This window comes from Ambystoma mexicanum, chromosome 9 (assembly GCF_040938575.1).
Source record: "Ambystoma mexicanum isolate Mex_15411 chromosome 9, UKY_AmexF1_1, whole genome shotgun sequence".
NCBI lineage: Eukaryota > Metazoa > Chordata > Amphibia > Caudata > Ambystomatidae > Ambystoma > Ambystoma mexicanum.
In genome coordinates this window covers 783,985,647-784,003,664 of record NC_090931.1, presented here as the reverse complement: position 1 = coordinate 784,003,664, position 18,018 = coordinate 783,985,647, and the positions used below count along the sequence as shown (strand labels likewise).

General features: G+C 48.0%; 1 protein-coding gene across 3 annotated transcripts in view; it reads left to right on the top strand.

The window, feature by feature from the left end:
• Nucleotides 1–18,018, top strand: part of GTF3C3 (general transcription factor IIIC subunit 3) — a 598,047-nt gene that overhangs the window by 92,324 nt on the left and 487,705 nt on the right. For all 3 annotated transcript variants that reach the window (XM_069615720.1, XM_069615721.1, XM_069615722.1), the window contains exon 2: nucleotides 15,997–16,120. In XM_069615720.1, coding sequence (XP_069471821.1) covers nucleotides 15,997–16,120 — 124 coding nt within the window. The remainder of the gene's footprint in view (nucleotides 1–15,996; nucleotides 16,121–18,018) is intronic.

Below are 18,018 nucleotides of genomic sequence, written 5' to 3'. Positions count from 1 at the left end.
ACTGCGAATCCGGATGGTCGCTGCTGTAAAGGTGAGTAGAATGCGGCGCTGCAGCGATCGATGCGATGTGCTTTTAAAAATAAATGTCTTCCTTTTCAGGATTGTCGGCGAAATGTCTCTGGGATGCAGATTTAGCAGGTGAGGCCTTTTCCTTCTTCTGTTCTCTTGTTCCCTTCCTTTGCAGGTGATTCAGGATGCTGGCAGGTGTGGCAGAAGTCAAGATGCAGGAGCAGACACGGTGAGCGTCCAGCTGCTAGATGCAGAACAACGCGAAGCACGTGTGGCTGATCGGGTGTGGTTTAAATAGCCTTGGAAGAAGTTCCTAGAATGTGTCCGTCCTCCCAATCAGGTACGTATCCTTCCCCGACCACGCCCGGGTGGTAAATGAGTCCCACAGGTAAAGTAGTTCCTTTCAGGCCTCAAGGAGGCTGGGGTTCTGCAGCATGGTCTGCATCAGGTAAGTGCACCCAAACACTTTCATAATGAGCCTGGCGCCTATGGCGCCAGGACTGACGTTTTCTATGAGCCTGGCGCCATAGGCGCCAGGACGCTGTCCAAAGGGCCCATATAAGGGGTTGCTGGGACCTTCCCCGGGGACTTGATGTCCGCTTTCGGGGACGCAGGGCCTGAGCCGGCTCCCCGGGAGCGGGCATCGTGACAGTCACCCGGCAGTGGCTAAGTCGTTGCCGAAAAAGTACCGCCCAGCCAGTGGCGACCCCAGCTACTTATCCATGCACCCTACTCCGGAGAGTTTGGTGGTGCAGGTGGCTACGGCCCCAGCAAAACGGGCATCGTACCCTACCATCCCTCCTGACAGGGACGACAAACGCTTTGACGGTTGGGCGAAGAAAGTCTTTTCTTCAGGCGGTATGGCTTTGAAAGCAGCCAACTCCGTGTGTGCCTTAGCACGTTTCACTCACACTCTGTGGAATTGTGTGTCATTGGCGGCTGAACATATTCCCGAGGGGGAGGAACGGGATGGCTTTCTTGCCCTTGTACAGGATGGCAAGGATGCCATGTGTGAATCTGTTCAGTCGGGTCTGGACGTGGCAGACTGTGTCAGCCGGTCCATGGCGGCGAGCACCGTGATGCGCTGATTTGCGTGGTTGCGGAAGTCTGGGTTTGTTCCTGATGTGCAGGCCCGGCATCTCAACATGCCCTTTGATAGTGACCATCTTTTTGGCAGCAAGGCTGACAAGAGCCTTGAGAGGTTGCAGACCTCCAAAGCTGCAGCAAAGTCATTGAGCGCTGCAGTTCGCCAACCTCCGCCTTTTCGTCCTAGGGGACAGCAATGGAGGGGAGGTTCCTTTCGATCTTACTCATCCTTTGGTAGATCAAGGGGAGCAGCAAGTGAAAAAGGCCAACGTAGGAGTACCAGAGGTGGCAAGCAGGGTACTCGAGGTTCCAAGGCCGCTCGGGCAGTTGCCTCTTTGCCCTCAAGCACTGCTGCAGCCCCTTCAGGTCAGTCATGAGGCCATGTCCCATGGTTCGCCGGTTGGGGAAGGCTGGCGCAGCATCTGGTAGAAGGGCGTGCCATTACTTCAGATGTGTGGGTTCTGGAGATCATAGCCCACGGCTACTGTCTTCCTTTCCGGCAGAGGCCTCACGACAATCCACCAGGGAATCTCTCTTTGAAGAGTCCGGATCCGCTCCTTGCGCAGGAAATCAAATCCCTAATGGAGAAAGGCGCCATATAATTGGTGCCTGTAGTGGAGAGGAACAAGGGATGGTATTGCGCTTATTTTTTGATTTCGAAGAAAAACTGGGGATTGAGACCCATCATGGACTTGCGTGGTTTGAACAAGCTCCTCAGGAAGGACAAGTTCAAGATGGTTACTCTCTCTCAAGTCCTCCAGGCCCTTCAACTTCAGGACTAGTTGGTATCTCTCGACCTCAAGGACGCTTACTTTCATGTGCCAATTCATCCCAAGCACAAGAAGTACCCGAGGTTCGCGGTTGGCAACTCGCACTTTCAGTTTCGGGTCCTGGCGTTCGGATTGACCTACGCCCCGAGGGTTTTCATCAAGCTCATGGTGGTGGTGGCAGCCTATCTCAGGAAAGGGGGGATTTACGTCTACCCCTACCTGGACGATTGGTTGATCAGGGGGCGCTCTCTGAAGCAAGTCCTGGATCATCTGTCAGTCACCTGCCACTCCCTTCACAGGCTGGGCTTCTCCCTCAACTTAAAGAAGTCCCACTTGACGCCAACCCAGCGGCTCCAGTACATCGGAGCAGTGCTCGACACATCCCTGGGGCAGTGTTTCCCTCCCCAGGTGAGGGCTCATCACATTCTGCAGATGATGCACAAGTTTCAACATGCCCAGAGTCTCCCGGCGTTCGAGTTCTTGAGATTGGTAGGCTTCATGGCATCCTGCATTCTTCTGGTGCCAGAGGCCAGGCTGCGGATTAGATCTCTGCAGTGGGCTCTCAAGAGGCAGTGGTCACAATCCTCCGGCAGGATGTCGGATCCCGTTCAGATGCCGCCCTCGGTCGCCCAGGATCTTCTGTGGTGGGCCGTCGAAGACATTCTGATGAAGGGGGCTCCATTTTGTCTACCCTGGCCGGAGGTGACGATCATGACGGACGCATCCCTCATGGGATGGGGAGCTCATGCCAATGAGTTGACAGTCAGCAGTCGTTGGTCTCCGTCGGAGTCCAGACTCCATATAAATCTGTTGGAGCTGAGGGCCGTCAGGTTTGGCCTGAAGGCTTTTCTGCCGACTGTGCCAGGGAAGAATGTCCTGATTCTGACAGACAACACAGTGGCCATGCACTACCTCAACAAAAAGGGGAGGCAGGGTCACTTCCTCTATGCAGGGTGGCGATGCAGCTCTGGTTCTGGGCCATCCAGCAGGAAATTTCGATCTCAGCAGTTCATCTGGCCGGAGACGAAAACGAGACGGCAGATGCTCTGAGCAGGCAGAGCGTGATCTCTGAGTGGGAGTTGGCTCAGGAGATTCTCCTGGAGATCTTCGCCCTTTGGGGGACCCCACAAGTGGATCTCTTCGCCTCCAGTGTCAACCGGAAGTGCGAGAGATTCTGCTTGTGGGAATTTCCTCCAAGAGGAGCCTTAGGGGACGCGTTTGTGGTGGAGTGGTCCTTCCCACTGCTGCACGCTTTTCCTCCAGTCACTGTCATCCCGCAAGTGCTGCGGAGGTTACGGAGGTTCGGTTCCCGGATGATCCTCATTGCTCCGGCATGGGCCCGGAGAACGTGGTACCCGAACCTTCTCGACTTGTCAATCTGCCCTCCACGCCGTCTTCCCTACCGAGACGATCTCCTCTCATGGGAGGGGGGGGGGTCAGGTTCTCCATCCAGAGGTCAGATCCCTCAACCTTCACGCTTGGCTTCTGAAAAGTTGAGGTATAAGGATTGGGACCTCCCTGAAGACGTGATGGAGGTGTTGCTTTCGGCCAGACGGCCTGCAACAAAGTCCCTGTACCGTTGGAGAAAGTTCTGCGACTGGTGCATGGTTCAGAATGTGGATCCTTTTTCATGTGACATTCCTGTGGTTCTGTGCTTTCCTTAGCCCACAAGGGCCTGCAAGTGGGTACCATTAAAGGTTACCTGGCGGCGCTGTCCATATTTAAGCGCTCGTCTGAGGAGTGTTCTTATTTTAAGATTCCTTTCATTTCTCAGTTTCTGAAAGGGCTCACTAATGTGTTCCCACCGTCACCTTTCCAGGTGCCAGGTTGGGATTTGAACCTGGTTCTAAAATTCCTCATCGGTGCTCCATTTGAGCCTTTACATTCTTGCCCTTTAAGGCTGTTGACCCTTAAAACTATATTTTTAGTTGCGGTTACTTCCGCTCGCAGAGTGAGTGAGTTGCAGGCACTTTCTGTTAAGCCACCCTTTGCGGTGTTTCATAAGGACAGGGTTGTCTTTAGGGTTTGTCCTTGCTTTCTTCCGAAAGTTGTCGGAATTTCATGTAAGCCAGAAGGTCATTCTTCCGGCGTTCCATCCTCCTCCGCATCCTGGTAAGGAAGAGGAGAGGCTCCATAGGTTGGATCCTAGGAGAGCTTTAAGGTTCTACATTTCACGCATGCCTCGGGTCAGAGTGGACAATCAGCTCTTTATAGGATACGCTGGTAGGCGTTTGGGACAAGCTGTTACTAAGCAGACTTTGTCTAGATGGATTATCTTGGCAATTTCTGGATGTTACCGTTTGGCGGGTAAGGACCCTCCGGTAGGCTTACTGGCCCATTCTACTAGGGGTGTGGCTGCCTCTACTGCTCTGCAGAGGTGTGTTCCCATTCGCAACATTTGTGAACCAGCCACATGGGCTTCGGTCCATACGTTTGTAAGACACTTCTCCCTAGATTCTGTCCATGGGCAGGATCTGGCCTTTGGCATGGCGGTCCTTTATTCTGCATTTTAATTGGGCATTCTAAATTTCTAAATCCTTTTCCCTCCTCCATATGTTGGTACTGCTATGGAAGTCTGTCATAGATATGGAATACGTCGGAGGAACCAATCCCCTCGAAGAACAAGTTACTTTCTTACCTGGTAACATTCTTTCGATGGCATGTTCCGACGACGTATTCCACATCGCTCCCTCCCTTCCCCGCTACAGAATTTCTTATGCGATTGCAGCTTACGTTTCCGCAAGGCTTTCTGTGGTCATACTGGCAGAAGATTGGTGCCACACGTTCTGGGGAAAAAACTACAACTGAGGCTACGGGCGTCGTGCGTCCTACTTATAACATCAGGTGACGTCGGCTCGACGGAGGACCTCGAGGACAGCGTATCGACGTCATCGATGCAGGACGCAGACGCCGAAAAATTTCCGAAGCAGCACAGGTGTGGTGATTACCTGTCATAGATATGGAATACGTCGTCAGAACATCCCATCGAATGAACATTACCAGGTAAGAAAGTAACTTGTTCTTCCCTTGTGCAATGGTCAAGTGGCTGATTTAATGCATATGCTCCGGAAATGCTTTGGGGTACAAACATTTTGGTCCAGCATAGAAGAGGCCTGCATGAAGGCTGGGATTGCCAGGTTTGAATGGAACCCACTAGAATGCCTTTTTAGGAATGTATTCTAGGCCGAGTAAACACAGGCATGCAATCAAGTTCATGGACCTTGCGTGTGTTCTAGCGAAGAGACGTCTAGCTATGTCATGGAAAAAGAAGCAGCGCCCCCAATATGAACTGTGCCACAAACAATTTCAGTGCTGGTGCTTGGCTGAAATGAAAGCATGGGCTGGTGCTGTACATGAAGGAGAAAATGAGTTAGCTGCTACGTTCGATACATGGAAGAGTCTTAACATAGCAATGTTCCACCCCTCAGACAATAAACCGCCCTGAACACTGATTTGCCTACCGTAGAATTGGTTGTGCAACAAAGGAGATACACTTGTTACTGCTTTGAATTTCCCCACCTGTGCTGCTCTCGCTTAGACCTCTGAGCACTTTATTTAGATGTACCCGCTGCTCTCCCTGGCCTATGGACCCATTTGTGAAGTACGGACCACCCAAGCTCGGTTTTGTTTGTTTGCAGGTTGTTCATATGTTACGAGGTATTAAAAATAAAACCCTATAACTTCATTTTTGTTTGTTAGGGCAATGCTATTATGCATCTTTGTGTACTGATGTAATTATGCTTCTGGTGCATTTAACTCAATAAACACAATTTTAAATAGACACTCTCCCGCTGTTGCACTTAATAGGTATCTAGTTTGGTTTACTCATGCCTTTCAGGGGGGCTCAGTGAGAGTTGAGGGAGAAAGTAGTCAAGGGTGAGTACTACTTAGTCCTGACCTCTTTTGGTGTGTTTCTTTTACACCCTGGGAAAGAGTCACAAGGCATTCCTCCGCCTCTTCGCATTATCCACTCCCACTCAAGTGAATTGGGAAGACTTGTATGCTCTGGTCAAGATGAGCGTATGCCTCCCTCCATGGAGGAATCCCTCACATAACATCTGCCCTCAACACCTACCAGTTTTGGGCAGCATCATGGGCTTGATATTATTTTAACAACCAAATATGCACAGGGCTCGACATGACAGCCAGGCTGGCTTTGCTTTTATTTTTTTCTCTAAGCACCAGGAGGAAAGGGACTCCGTAGCAGGTTGAGGAGAGCAACAAGTATGGTTGTGGATCCTCTTCCTTTTGTCATCTTGACACTCCCCTCGCTACACAGAAGTGCTCAAGTAAGGCTGACCTTTCTCTGTTTTTCACCCCAAAGCTTTCCACCCACTGTATCCCCTACATAACACACACAGGACTCTCTGCAAGGAGGGGTGCAAAGGCCAGGCGTTTCCTTTTGTTTCCTTTCCATGCTTGGCAGCACGTCAAACGGAAGACCAATAGGTCACTGAAGGGGCTGAAATCCGGGAAAGGGATGGGGTGTACAAATTGCATGTAGTCAGTAATGTCCAGAGGGTCTTAACAAGTAACTATGCACAATTAGGTGCAGATTGGTGAAACTGTGTGTAATTGTATAAGGAACAAACTAACATAGTTTCTGCTTTATATATATTGAGATTGCTGGGCCCTCTCCAGCAGAGGATTATAGTGCTTTTTTCTCTTCTAGTTGAGCACTCTCTAGTACTTACTCATTTTTCCTCGTCACAGTATTGCTGTTTTCAAACCACTGAGCGATCGATATTTCTTGCTGCTTCTCCTTCTCCTTCTCCCCAGATATTTCTTCATATGGCATCTTGGATCTTATGGCACAATAAGAGTGGCTTGGTGTGCTGGGTCTTTCTGAAGACTTGATGTTACTGTTGGTCCAAGAGAAAGTGTTTTAGGGAGTGAAACGGGAGTCCTTGTCCCCAAAGAAGGGAGTCTCTCCCTGTGAGGTCCCACTTGCCGCCACCCCCAGGGGGCATGTTGCGTAGAGGGCTCACCTCCCTAGCCTCACAAGGAAAGTCTCTCCTCTGGGAAGTGACAATCCCGCGATTGGTCACACCCTCCAAAATGATGTGATATGTAGAAAGGAATCCCTCTCTATCTTGTATTTTTCGACCTGCAAACAGACTTTGATTGTGCTACTGGATCCTGGTTGCGGCCGACATGGATGTCCCAGGTAATCTTATGCAACCAATCAATGCATTTTATAGTGACAATCTGGCAATGGTAAAATGGGTTTCATGGGGCGAGCTATCTAAACCTATCCCTGTTCAAAGGGTGTGTATTAGCACCCCTGCCGTTTTTGTCTTTTTTTCAAGTCTAGCCGTAGGTTCATCAGCTGTTAGATGTTTTTTCTAAGATTAATCCTCATATGATCTCATCAAGCCTTCAGAAACAACTTGATAAGTTTGAAGAATACAGATTCAAAAAAGGCCTAAATGCACAAAAACAAAGGTGATGGCTTGTAACACCAGCAACAAATTGAAGCTCAATCTAAGATTAGGCGAGGATCTTGTAGAAACTGTTGAACACTGCGGTTATTTAGGCATTTGATAACACAAAAAGGTGGCGTCGGCTCCCCAGTTCTGCAAAAGTGATTTGGTCCTGAGTCGACAGAGGGAAGTAATCTTGCAGTTTGTGCAAGCCTATGCAGGACGTGTAACAGAGCTCAACTTGGAAGTGTACTGTGCCAAGGTTATGACGGACATCCTGCATGGAGTGGATTTGTTGGGGCATACAAACATCGACTGTTTGATTAAAACACAATATAGATTCTTGAAAACATTTTTTGTCTTGCCAAGCAGTACAACAAGGTCTAAACCTTGAAATAGGCTATTTTGGTATTAATTATGAAGTCTGCTTAAAGATGATTTTATACTGTGTAGACCATGGAACGCCCTAATTTGGTTGATTTAAAGGCTGGCTCTAAAAGATGTTATGGCATCCAGTTAGCTGTCTGCATGGGCGTTGGTAAGAAGTGAGAGGTATCCTGGACATGAATCTTGCCATTCCATAGAGCACGCCATGGCACACTGGCTCGGTAACAAAATGAGTAATTGCAAACTTCTTTTCAGTTTGGGGCTGAGAGATTTGTTATCCAGCTCAGGCTCTTGCTTCCTCACGCACAACTTTGTTTTCATTGGAACATCGTAGGGTTCTAAATTGAGATTTGATGAGCAGCTAAACCCAGTTCCTGGGTGTCTGGCGTCACCCTGTAGGCAGGAGCTATGACAGGGGAACCAGGAGCTACCAGAGAGGCTCCTTTAACTTTGTGTTCATTTTGTATGAACCATTGTGTTTAAATGTGTATTAGATGTGTTCTAATTCTTCTTTATTAACATTCTCAAATACTCAAAGTTAATGTCACAATTGCATGCTTGGAAGGCACCAGTTGGCCCTTGTAGCTCCTAGTAGCTATTTATTGAAGCTAACCAGATTCTACTATGCTAGAAGCAGGAGCTAAATAGCTACCCTCACTTTCGAACCCTGCAATGTGAGGTCGGGACCCCTGTATAAATATAATGGAAATCACATATATGAAAACCTCAGTTATAAAACTCTGCGTAGGAATATTTACATTGGCCTTGTTTACCAGTTGTTTGAGCTGTGACTCTATTTACTTTTTTTACTGTACAACTACGAGAAGATTTTACTAATTTCCTATTGCATTACCATCTTTGCACGTAGAAATGTGGCTCCTTGAAAATCGGGTAAGATCTGTAAATAAAGCTGTATTCCTGTGTAGATCTACCATACAGGAAAAGGTAACTTTTGCAGATGACTTTCCCTACTTGTCTGGAAAAAAGATGCAAGATCCAGGGCATTACCATCTAACCAGGGTGAAGTTTTCTTTGGTATGTTGTAACTGTTGAATTTGTTTACATTTTTTTTTATCAACAATGCTTTATTTTGTTTTCTCTAAGTTTTATTTTTTTATAAGTACAATGCATGATGAAAACTTGTTTGTACATGGTTTGAAAGGTGTTGAAATCTGAAAAAAACATGTTGGCAATATCATCAAACCTGTAAGTGTGAGATGTAGCTAAAACCAAATATGAAATGGGTGGAAGGTTTCAAATAATCTGAACCACTGGCATTAATCTGGGCAACCTTGCACACCTGCATTCTTTTGCCCGTCTGCGCAATTGCAAGAGGGGTTCAGCCATATACAAACCCGTCGGGTACTGCCACAAATGGAGCAGCCCTGCTGAACTGTTAGGCCAGGTCCCCTCTGCACAGAAACGCAAGCAACCCCAGAGATGTTTCGCTCTTGTTGTTGGGCCTACTCGGTGAGGTGCACGTCTGGGTATACCCTCCCTAAAATGAGGAGACAAACTAAAACCAAAAACGTGATGGGTGGAAGGTTTCAAATTAATCTGAAGGGATGTGACCAAGCAGTTTATGCTGGATGGCCCCTTTTTTGAGGTGGGAGCAACCCTGATTTGCATATGGTCTTTTCCCTTTTGTAATGGCTTGGTGAAGAACGATGGTCTGGAGGGTTGCCCAGAGCAATGCCAGAGGTTAGGATTAATTCCAAACCTTCCAGCCATCACCTTGTTTGCTTTGTGTAAGTCACCCCGAGAGGGACGAGTATACCCAGACGTGGGTCCTGTGCCAGCTGGGCCTAGAGACACAAGCTACTCCTTGCCCTTGAGGCCCAACAAGGCTGAAACATGCTTGGGGATGCTTGTGGTCTCGTGCAGAAGTGAAGTGACCAAGCAGTTCGGGCTGGACTGCCCATTTTTGGGTGGGACCAAACCTGATTTGCATATGGCCTTTCCCCTTTTGTAATAAGTTGGCAGGTGAAGAACGATGGTCTGGATGGTTGCCCAGAGCAATGCCAGAAGTTAGGATTAATTCCAAACCTTCCAGCCATCACCTCTTTTGTTTTGTATTGTATTGTATTTGGTTATTTATATAGCGCTCTTTCCCCACTTGTGTGGCCTCAATGCGCTTGTTTCCTTGGTTGGAATGCCCTTGGTGACCGTAGTCAATGTGGTTGTAAATTCTAGGGAGTTTAGCTTAGGAGATGCATGTGTGCATGTTGCCGTTCTAAGACTTGGGTGGTGGGCAAGGCCCGACTAAGCAGCCCAAGAAAGGTCAGACACATGGGTGGGTGCTGTTGGGGGGGTGTGGGGGTTAGCGATAGACTCTCAACAATAGCAATCTATGTGAGGCCAGCTATACTGGGTTCCTTTCGGGTGGCGGCTGCTGTATGCTAGTTACAGAGGTGTTGAGATGCGTCGGGTGTTTCAGTCTGGACGGCTATGTGTGAACTAGACCGGATGTGCTTAACCGTAGCCGTATTCCATTGTGCATGGATGCTTGGCCGTGCCTGTTTTGTGTAAGTCTGGGATGTAGTACTGATAAAAGTCTGAAATCCAGATTGCAAATTCAGCACCCCATTTGAAACTCAGACACTCATTGTTATGTTAGGTAAGGTACTATGATAAAAGCTATTCAAGATAAAATATCCAGGCGACCAGGGATATGTCAAGGTTCGAAAGATTATAGTGCCCATCCGACCATGAAAGTAACCTGGAGGAGTTTGAGATGGATGCCCGTGCCAGAAAATGTTGACTGTGGAGTCGTCCTGGGGGGTGCCACCCTGACGAGCCCACACATGCCTTGACATCCTCTGAAAATTTGAGGCATAACCTGGATCAATTTCCTTGTCTCGCTTTGTGAATCAGAGATTATGCCATTGGGATGGCTGAGGACTCAGACGATTGAGTTGGTCTTTAAACTGAGGGTTAGTCTTGGGGGGGGGGGGGGGGGGAGGAAGGCTTTGTTGAACACATTGTGCCTTTTAGGTGTGCTACATGTACATACTCCTATACTCACACACATGCATGCCACATCCGCTTGACTGATGAATGTCATAGAGGATTAAATAAATGTGAGGCCCCTGAGCACTTGCTGAGGTCTGACATTGAGACACTGTGTCTCCTTCTTTAGAGACCAGAGTCATTGATACATGATGTGCATAATTAGCATTTGGCTCATCTGTAATTACTGCTGTACCCTCGGGTGTAGAGAATGGTGACAAAGATGGGATGTGTGTGTTCCAACAATGGCTAATGACAGTGTCTGGCACAGTGGTGGCACTGTCTCAGTCATTAGACAGGCAAACACAGTGGCACTTATCTCTCCATTCAGTGCCAACATTAAAGTTGGCAAGATAAAGGTTATGGATTTCTAAGCTCACCAACTGGTATGGTATGGTAATGTTTATTTGTAAAGCGCCTATACACAAGGCAAGTGTTTTTCACAGCGCTCAAGGAGGGAGGGAACAGGGGAAAAACAGTAGCTTAGAGCCCTTGAAATTCTGAAACGATAATAGTCTGCACAGGCAGAGTAAGTGCATATAATAAAATCACCAGTGGAGATAACAGCAAATAGGCCTGACGACGATTCTGCAGTTTTTCCAAGTGCATTAAGGCACCACCATGCAGGGAGTGAAGACATGGGGGAACAGACGGACGATCTTCAGGCATGGTGCATTTGGATCCCGCAAGTGCACAGATAGTTACAACAAGGGGGGGGGGGTGTCGGGAGCGGACAAGTCCTAGGAGTGGGGGACCAAGTGCACCCAGTCGGCGGAGATTGGGGTAAGTGCCGAGAGATGCCACTCTCTTGGGTCATTGTTCAAGTGCAGTGATGATGCGGCTTGTGCCTGGCCTGGTGGGGAGTGTGAGAGGACTGGCGGGGTTGCCAGGGACCAGTGAGACTCTGAGGTATACCCGGCGGCCAGTCAGCAAGCTGTACAAAAAGGGAGGGAGATGGGGAAAGAGCAGAGAGATAGGTTTGCAGGGTAGAGGGAGAGAGAAGGAAGAGGAGAAGAGGACAGTCTTAAGGAGCTTCCGGAACTTAAGGAGATCGGGCTCAAGACGGAGGGCGGCAGGGAGGCTATTCCAGAAGGATGTCCCTGCTGAGGATAAAGATCTCCCTCCAAATCTCTGCTTGGAGAACCGGCTCACTCGCAGAAGGTTGGAGGTAGATGAGCAGAGGGCTCTGGAGGGACAGTATTTAGGTAGGTCCCAGGCCTGAGAAAGCCTTGTGGCTAATGCAGAGGACCTTGAACTTGATCCTTGCAACCACGGGGAGCCAGTGGAGGGATTTCAGTGACGGAGAGATGTAGTCCCTGGGCTTGAGGCCAAAGATAAGTCTTGCAGTACTGTTCTGGATAAGTTGCAGAGAGCCCAGAGCAGAAGCAGGGAGTTTGAGAAAGAGACTGTTGCAGTAGTCCAACCTAGAGAGAACCACAGCTCTGTAGACAGTGAGCCACTGGAGGAAAGTGAGAAAAGGTACCGTGCCTCTGGGGAGGTGTAGCTGATAGTTAGACTTTTTAGAGATGTCCGAAATGTGAGGGGAGAAGGAGAGAGTGGAGTCGAAGATGACCCCAAGGTTTTTAGCCTTGCAGGTGGAAGCGGGCACAGGGCCAAGGGAGGCCGGCCAGAGTGAGAGTGGAAAAGTAGGAGCAGGGGTCCCAATGCGAACGATCTCCGTCTTACTGGCGTTGAGGCAAAGGTAATTTGCAGCACACCATGACTGAATAGCGGACAGACAGTCAGATATGAGCGAGGAAGAGGAGGCAGCTGAGGGTAGCCTGAAAGATAGTTGCATGTCATCTGCATAACACTGGAAGTTAGAGGTGAAAGTGGCAATCACACGTGCCAAGGCAGCCATATAGACGTTGAAGAACCTGGGGGATAGGTTAGATCCCTGGGGAACGCCACCGGGTGAAAGGGCGATAGTAGAAAGAAAGGCTCAGAGTTCCACCTGTGATGGGCGGTCGGAAAGAAAGGAGGGTAACCACGCCAGAGCTTGACCTGTGTTTCCAAAGGTGTCGCGCAGACGTGCGATCAGGATGTTGTGGTTAACCGTGTCAAAGGCAGAGGAGAGGTCAAGGTTAATGAGGACAGAGGGAGTGTTAGTGTGAAGATGAGAGAGCAGGTTTTCACAGGTGTTCAGAAGAGCAGTTTTCGTGCCTCTGGATGCTGTAAAGCCAAATTGATGGTCGTGGAAGCAACCAATAGATTCAGTGTGGAGGGTCAGCTGAGAGATTGTCAACTTCTCCAGAAGTTTGCCCAGGAAAGGAGTGATGGTGATAGGGCAGCAGTTTGCTGGAATGGAGGGGTCTGCAGGATTTTTATTTTTAGTAGACTGTGCACAAGGGAGTGCTTAAGAGCAGTTGGGAAAACTCCTGTGGCAAAAGAGAACTACTTCAAACCCATCAAAGTGACGTTTGTCACTGAAGGCCTGAATAATCTACAGTCTCTGGGGAAGTTTCAAGGTGTTTATTTCCAAGAATACCAGAAAGGATTTCTTTTGAGTAATGGTGATAGACAAACCAATGAAAAAGCACCGACTGGGGAAGGGGTTTGGGACAGTGGCGCTAGGGACAGCCAGCTCTCTTTAGTCTCCGTTGGGATACCTACCCTAGCCCAGGCATCTGTAACCCCTGGTTAGTGCTACGGCCCAGTAATCCCTACTGCCTCAAGCTTATCTACATACAGATGGCTCCCTGAGTGTCAGCTTCCAAACACCCTCAGGAATATTCTACCTAGCCCTACACTACCAATGGTTAGTTCAGGTAGGGTGGTGTATGTGTGGGAGAGAGGGAAAGAGCAGAAAGATAGGTTAGCAGGGTAGATTGGAGAGAGAGAAGGAAAAGGGGAAGAGGAAAGTCTTGAGGAGTTTCCGGAACTTAATGAGATGAGGCTCAAGAAGGAGGGCGGCAGGGATGCTATTCCAGAGGGAGGTCCCTGCTGAGGATAAAGATCTCCCTCCAAATCTGTGTGCCATCTAATTCTTCAATCCTTTATCCCTTTACTACTCTCATCCTTCCCTAGTCTCCTGTTCTTTCCTCCCCTCCCCACGTCCCTCTCATCAATCTCTCTGATAATACCTTCCTTCTACGCTTCCCCTCCCCTATTCTGTCTTCTCCAGATTACTGCACTCTGTCTCCTCACAGATACTAGTCTTCTTGCTCTACCCCTGCAACTAATGCTCCTTGCGCTTCACTACTACTACTGCACTCACTGCTACCCATCTTTACAACAACTCTCTCTCCCTCTAAACTCTACTTCTGTCTTCACAACTACTGCACTCACAGGTCCTATTCCCACTAAAAGTCCTCACCTCCACCCTTTGAAGTCTCTACCTCACCGTCTGTCCTACTACTGCTGCTCGCCTCGAATACTGCTCTTTTCACTACTAGTACCACTGCTCGTCTGTCCATGAAACTCTGCAATATGTTGCCCTGCTCACCCCTTCACTACAGCCATTTTAATTATTCTTACCCCTCCACACTTTTCTTCTATGCCTTGCTCTTTGCACCTTATTTCTACACACCTCTCTCTCAACACTCAATCCCTCAAACACTAACTCGTAAACTCACCACTCTGCTGCTTTCTCCCAAACTCTCTTCTACCAGTGTCACTCGCCTCCTAAATCCCTTTCCTCCAATCCCTGCACTATAATACACTGCACTATACACCACTGATACCAATCTCTCTCAAATAGCCCCCCCCCTTTAAAGCTCTGCAGCCAACTCCCGAACACTGCGCTCCACCGTCTGCCCTCCAGCTGGTCTCTCAACAACCCCCATCCCCCAGCTCGTCCTTGGACATTATCCGTACAACCCACACCTTGCCTTTCCTGCTGCCAGTTATACTGCAGGGCTGTGTATCAGGGGCGTTGCTAGGGGGGGGCTAAGGGGGCTATAGCCCCTGATCTTTTGGTTGTAGCCCCGGATAGAATCTCAGGAGCTACAGCCAAAAGACTAGCTAGCCCCCAGTCTCAACAGTTCCGACATCAGCATAGCCCCGGGTCTTTTCCAGACCTAGCAACTCCCCTGCTGTGTATGCAGTGCATTTCTCACCTCCCCATTGCTTGCAGTGCTCACCTGATCTCCTGCCCCATCAGTGCCTGCCTTTTCCCCAGGAGGAGGTCTATCCAGCTGGGAGGCTTAAAAAAAATCCTCTAAGCTCCTCCCCCTATTCCCAGCATGCTTTCGCAAGCAGTCTGCTGTTTTTATGTCATGCTGTGGGCTGAACCTTTGTTTTCCTTCTTGGAGGGCGAGTTCTCTGCTCCTCTGGTTTGTTGCATGTTGGGTGGTGTTGCTATTCCACAATCCACTGAAATTGCTGTATTTCGAGACTTGAGGTTGTTGCTCCCGGTCTGGGGTTTTCCTGGGTGCATGCTGTTGCATTGTGGGGATGTAGTTCTCGAAAGACAAAGAGAACTGTGGGAGCGACTGTATCAAGAGGCATTGAGAAGATGGGAGTGGCATCACTGCTGCCAAAATTAGCACTAAGGGGGGTGCGTGGGTGGGGACTGGTGATTCCACAACTCCCACTTCATATTCCTGGGGCAGGGCTTGTTCTGAACTTTCTTTTAGTGAGCCTCCTTCTCCAGGTTGAGAAGAGTCACTCTTTCCCCACCCTACTTTGACAGGGTCATGACCCTCACCGTCTCATCAGCAGCGCAATCAATGCTGCTATAAAGGTCTGGGAACTAGGTACATAAAAGCCTCACGTTGTCCTGCTAAAACACAAAGGATTGACGGTAGATGTGCAAACCTGTCATCCTGTTGAGTCTATAAGAAGGGGAAAATCCAATGTTTTTTAGAGTAAGCCAATTGAAGTCAATGTAGATGAATGCTTTTTGGAGGGTGATACAATATTTTGGGTTCGGAGGGCCCACTGAAGTTGAAGGATGGCATTTAACTTTTTGGAAGGGAGGGTCATATCTTCCAAATAATTGTGAATTGTGGTGCCTTGGTGTGGCTGCATTCCAATTGCAACTGTTAAGGAAAGCAAGCTTCAGCACACATGTTTTAAAAATGTTCAACCTACTGATGTCCAACAGAGTTTCTTTTGAGCGCAGTACTTTAATCTGTCAAATATTAGCAGCTGTAATCCCAAGTGTGCTTCAGGTTTTGTTCCTGAGCCTCTTTTTTTATCATTGGTGAGCAAACTGTGACACACTAATGATTTATCTTTTAATTCTTGTGATCTGATTTTTAAATATGGAAAAAGGGCAAACTTTTTCTTTCAAGTGTATACGTTTGGACAGGTGACTCTCAGTTGAGGTCTATTTTTGTTGTGAACAAAATATTTATTTTCTTACACAGGAAGCCGCAAAAGCATTGACTGGTGGCATTGCTGAGCATCCTGTTCCAAAAGACCCAGATGCTGCTTGTGCTACAACATCAGGAAAGCGGTCTTCCAAACGCAGGATTTATGAAGAGAGTGAAGGTATGCTTACATGGATGACCCACCGAACACACCTGCATGAACCTTTTCCTGTAGGTGGGATGCGCTTCTGATAGACTGCAAAGGTCAAACCTTACCGACTGGACCAAAGAACAATCATTAAATGACTGGTACATTGATTTTCAACACAATATGGAGCCTTTTTCGACACGGGTATGCATGCTTATAACCAAGCCACTGACCACACCTTTATCTTTTAAATTCAATCAATTAAATTGATTAATTTTGGTAGTAGGCATTATTATTTCTGCTGGTGTCATTAAACATAATAATACGCACCCCACCAATGACACTGAGGTCTCATAGTGGGGTTATCACCTTCCTGAGATTCCTTGTTTAGACATATATACTAAATAATTCAGAGTAGGTATTTATGCATTGATAAGTGGCTGCAGGTTTAATTGTTCTTGAGATATCATACAGGTGATCCCATCAGTGGCGTGTCCATAAATCTGGGGTCTGCAAACTATGGCTCCCCAGATGTTTTGTACTAGAACTCCCATGATCCCTTATCATTGACTATGCTGGCTATGGCTGACAGGAGTTGTAGCACAAAACATGTACTCTAAATGATCTGGTGCGTTGTTAAAACTCTTCCGGGTAAACCCAATGTCATTCTCAGTCAAGAGGCCGCTAGTGGCAGTTGTCCCTACTGGGAACTGTTTCTTAACCATTCTCCCATTCTTCCCCAGCATCCACGGCGGAATGTATATGTTGAGACTGGCTTCAGTCACAGATTCCATCATCCTCGGCTACGATCACCCTATAACTTCAACATGCATTATTGATGGTCCTTACGATCACAAGCACACCTACAACCTGACCTCCTGCTCTAGCAATACTCTGTCCTCTGAAAGGTTGCATGGAACCCTCCCAATTATCAGACTTGCCTGATGAAAGCCAAGCCATTTCACCTTCATACATTTCTGCATGGCACAATTTATCCTGCACTTGGAGTATTCTACTGACTCTAGTGATTAAGCTCTATGCTACGCCGTCCGTATTTCTGACCAACAAATCTTGCATGCTTAAATCAAGTGCCCTAGCGTTCTTGTGGTCTCCTGCATGGTGCGTAAAAGGGAGGCCCTTTCCCACTGTTGTGATGTGGTGACCCCATAAGTGGATCACTACTGCATCTGGTGTCAAGTTTTCCTGTAACATGGTCCTGATCGTGGCTGAGAGGATGGCCCATCTGATGGGAGGGGTGCCTAAACAAGTTACCCTGGTGTTCTTAAGGGCCACACATCTGTCTCTTAAGTGACCCTTGAATGCTATTCTTTTGGCTCAATTGACAATACTTCAAGAGGTAAGTGCCAGCTAGTGTGTGTAACAAAATGAAACACAAATCTCCAATTTCAGTTATTTTATTACCAATATTGCTTTGTATTTATATCTCACTCCAGAGAAACACTAAAGCCCACTAAGAAACACCACAAAAGGCCCCTGTGTGCTACAGCATCTGTGATTCACAATATCTTTATCCCCATGTTTCTATGGGTGGGCATGGATCTTCTGCTTGTTTGAGTCCGACCTGCTGATCATCTTGGTGTTCCCCCTCCGACATACGTTCAGAGAAGGCTTTTGTCGCAGCCCCAATCCTGAAGCAATTCAGCCTGGGCCCTGCTGCCCTGCTTCACTGAGGCTGCCAGCAAAATCCCTTCCATGGTACAACATGGTAAACGGACTGCTGTTGTCACCACACCTACACTCTTCAAACAGAAAGGAAGGGAAAATCCACATATATCCACCAAGTTATTTGGAGGTTTTAGTCATAGAGGTTTAGAGAAGACCAGGACCAATGCTCAAAAGTTAAGTCATCAAAAAAAAAAGAGAAAGCGAGAAACACAGGTATGTCTTCAAAATGGTGAATATAAAGGTTA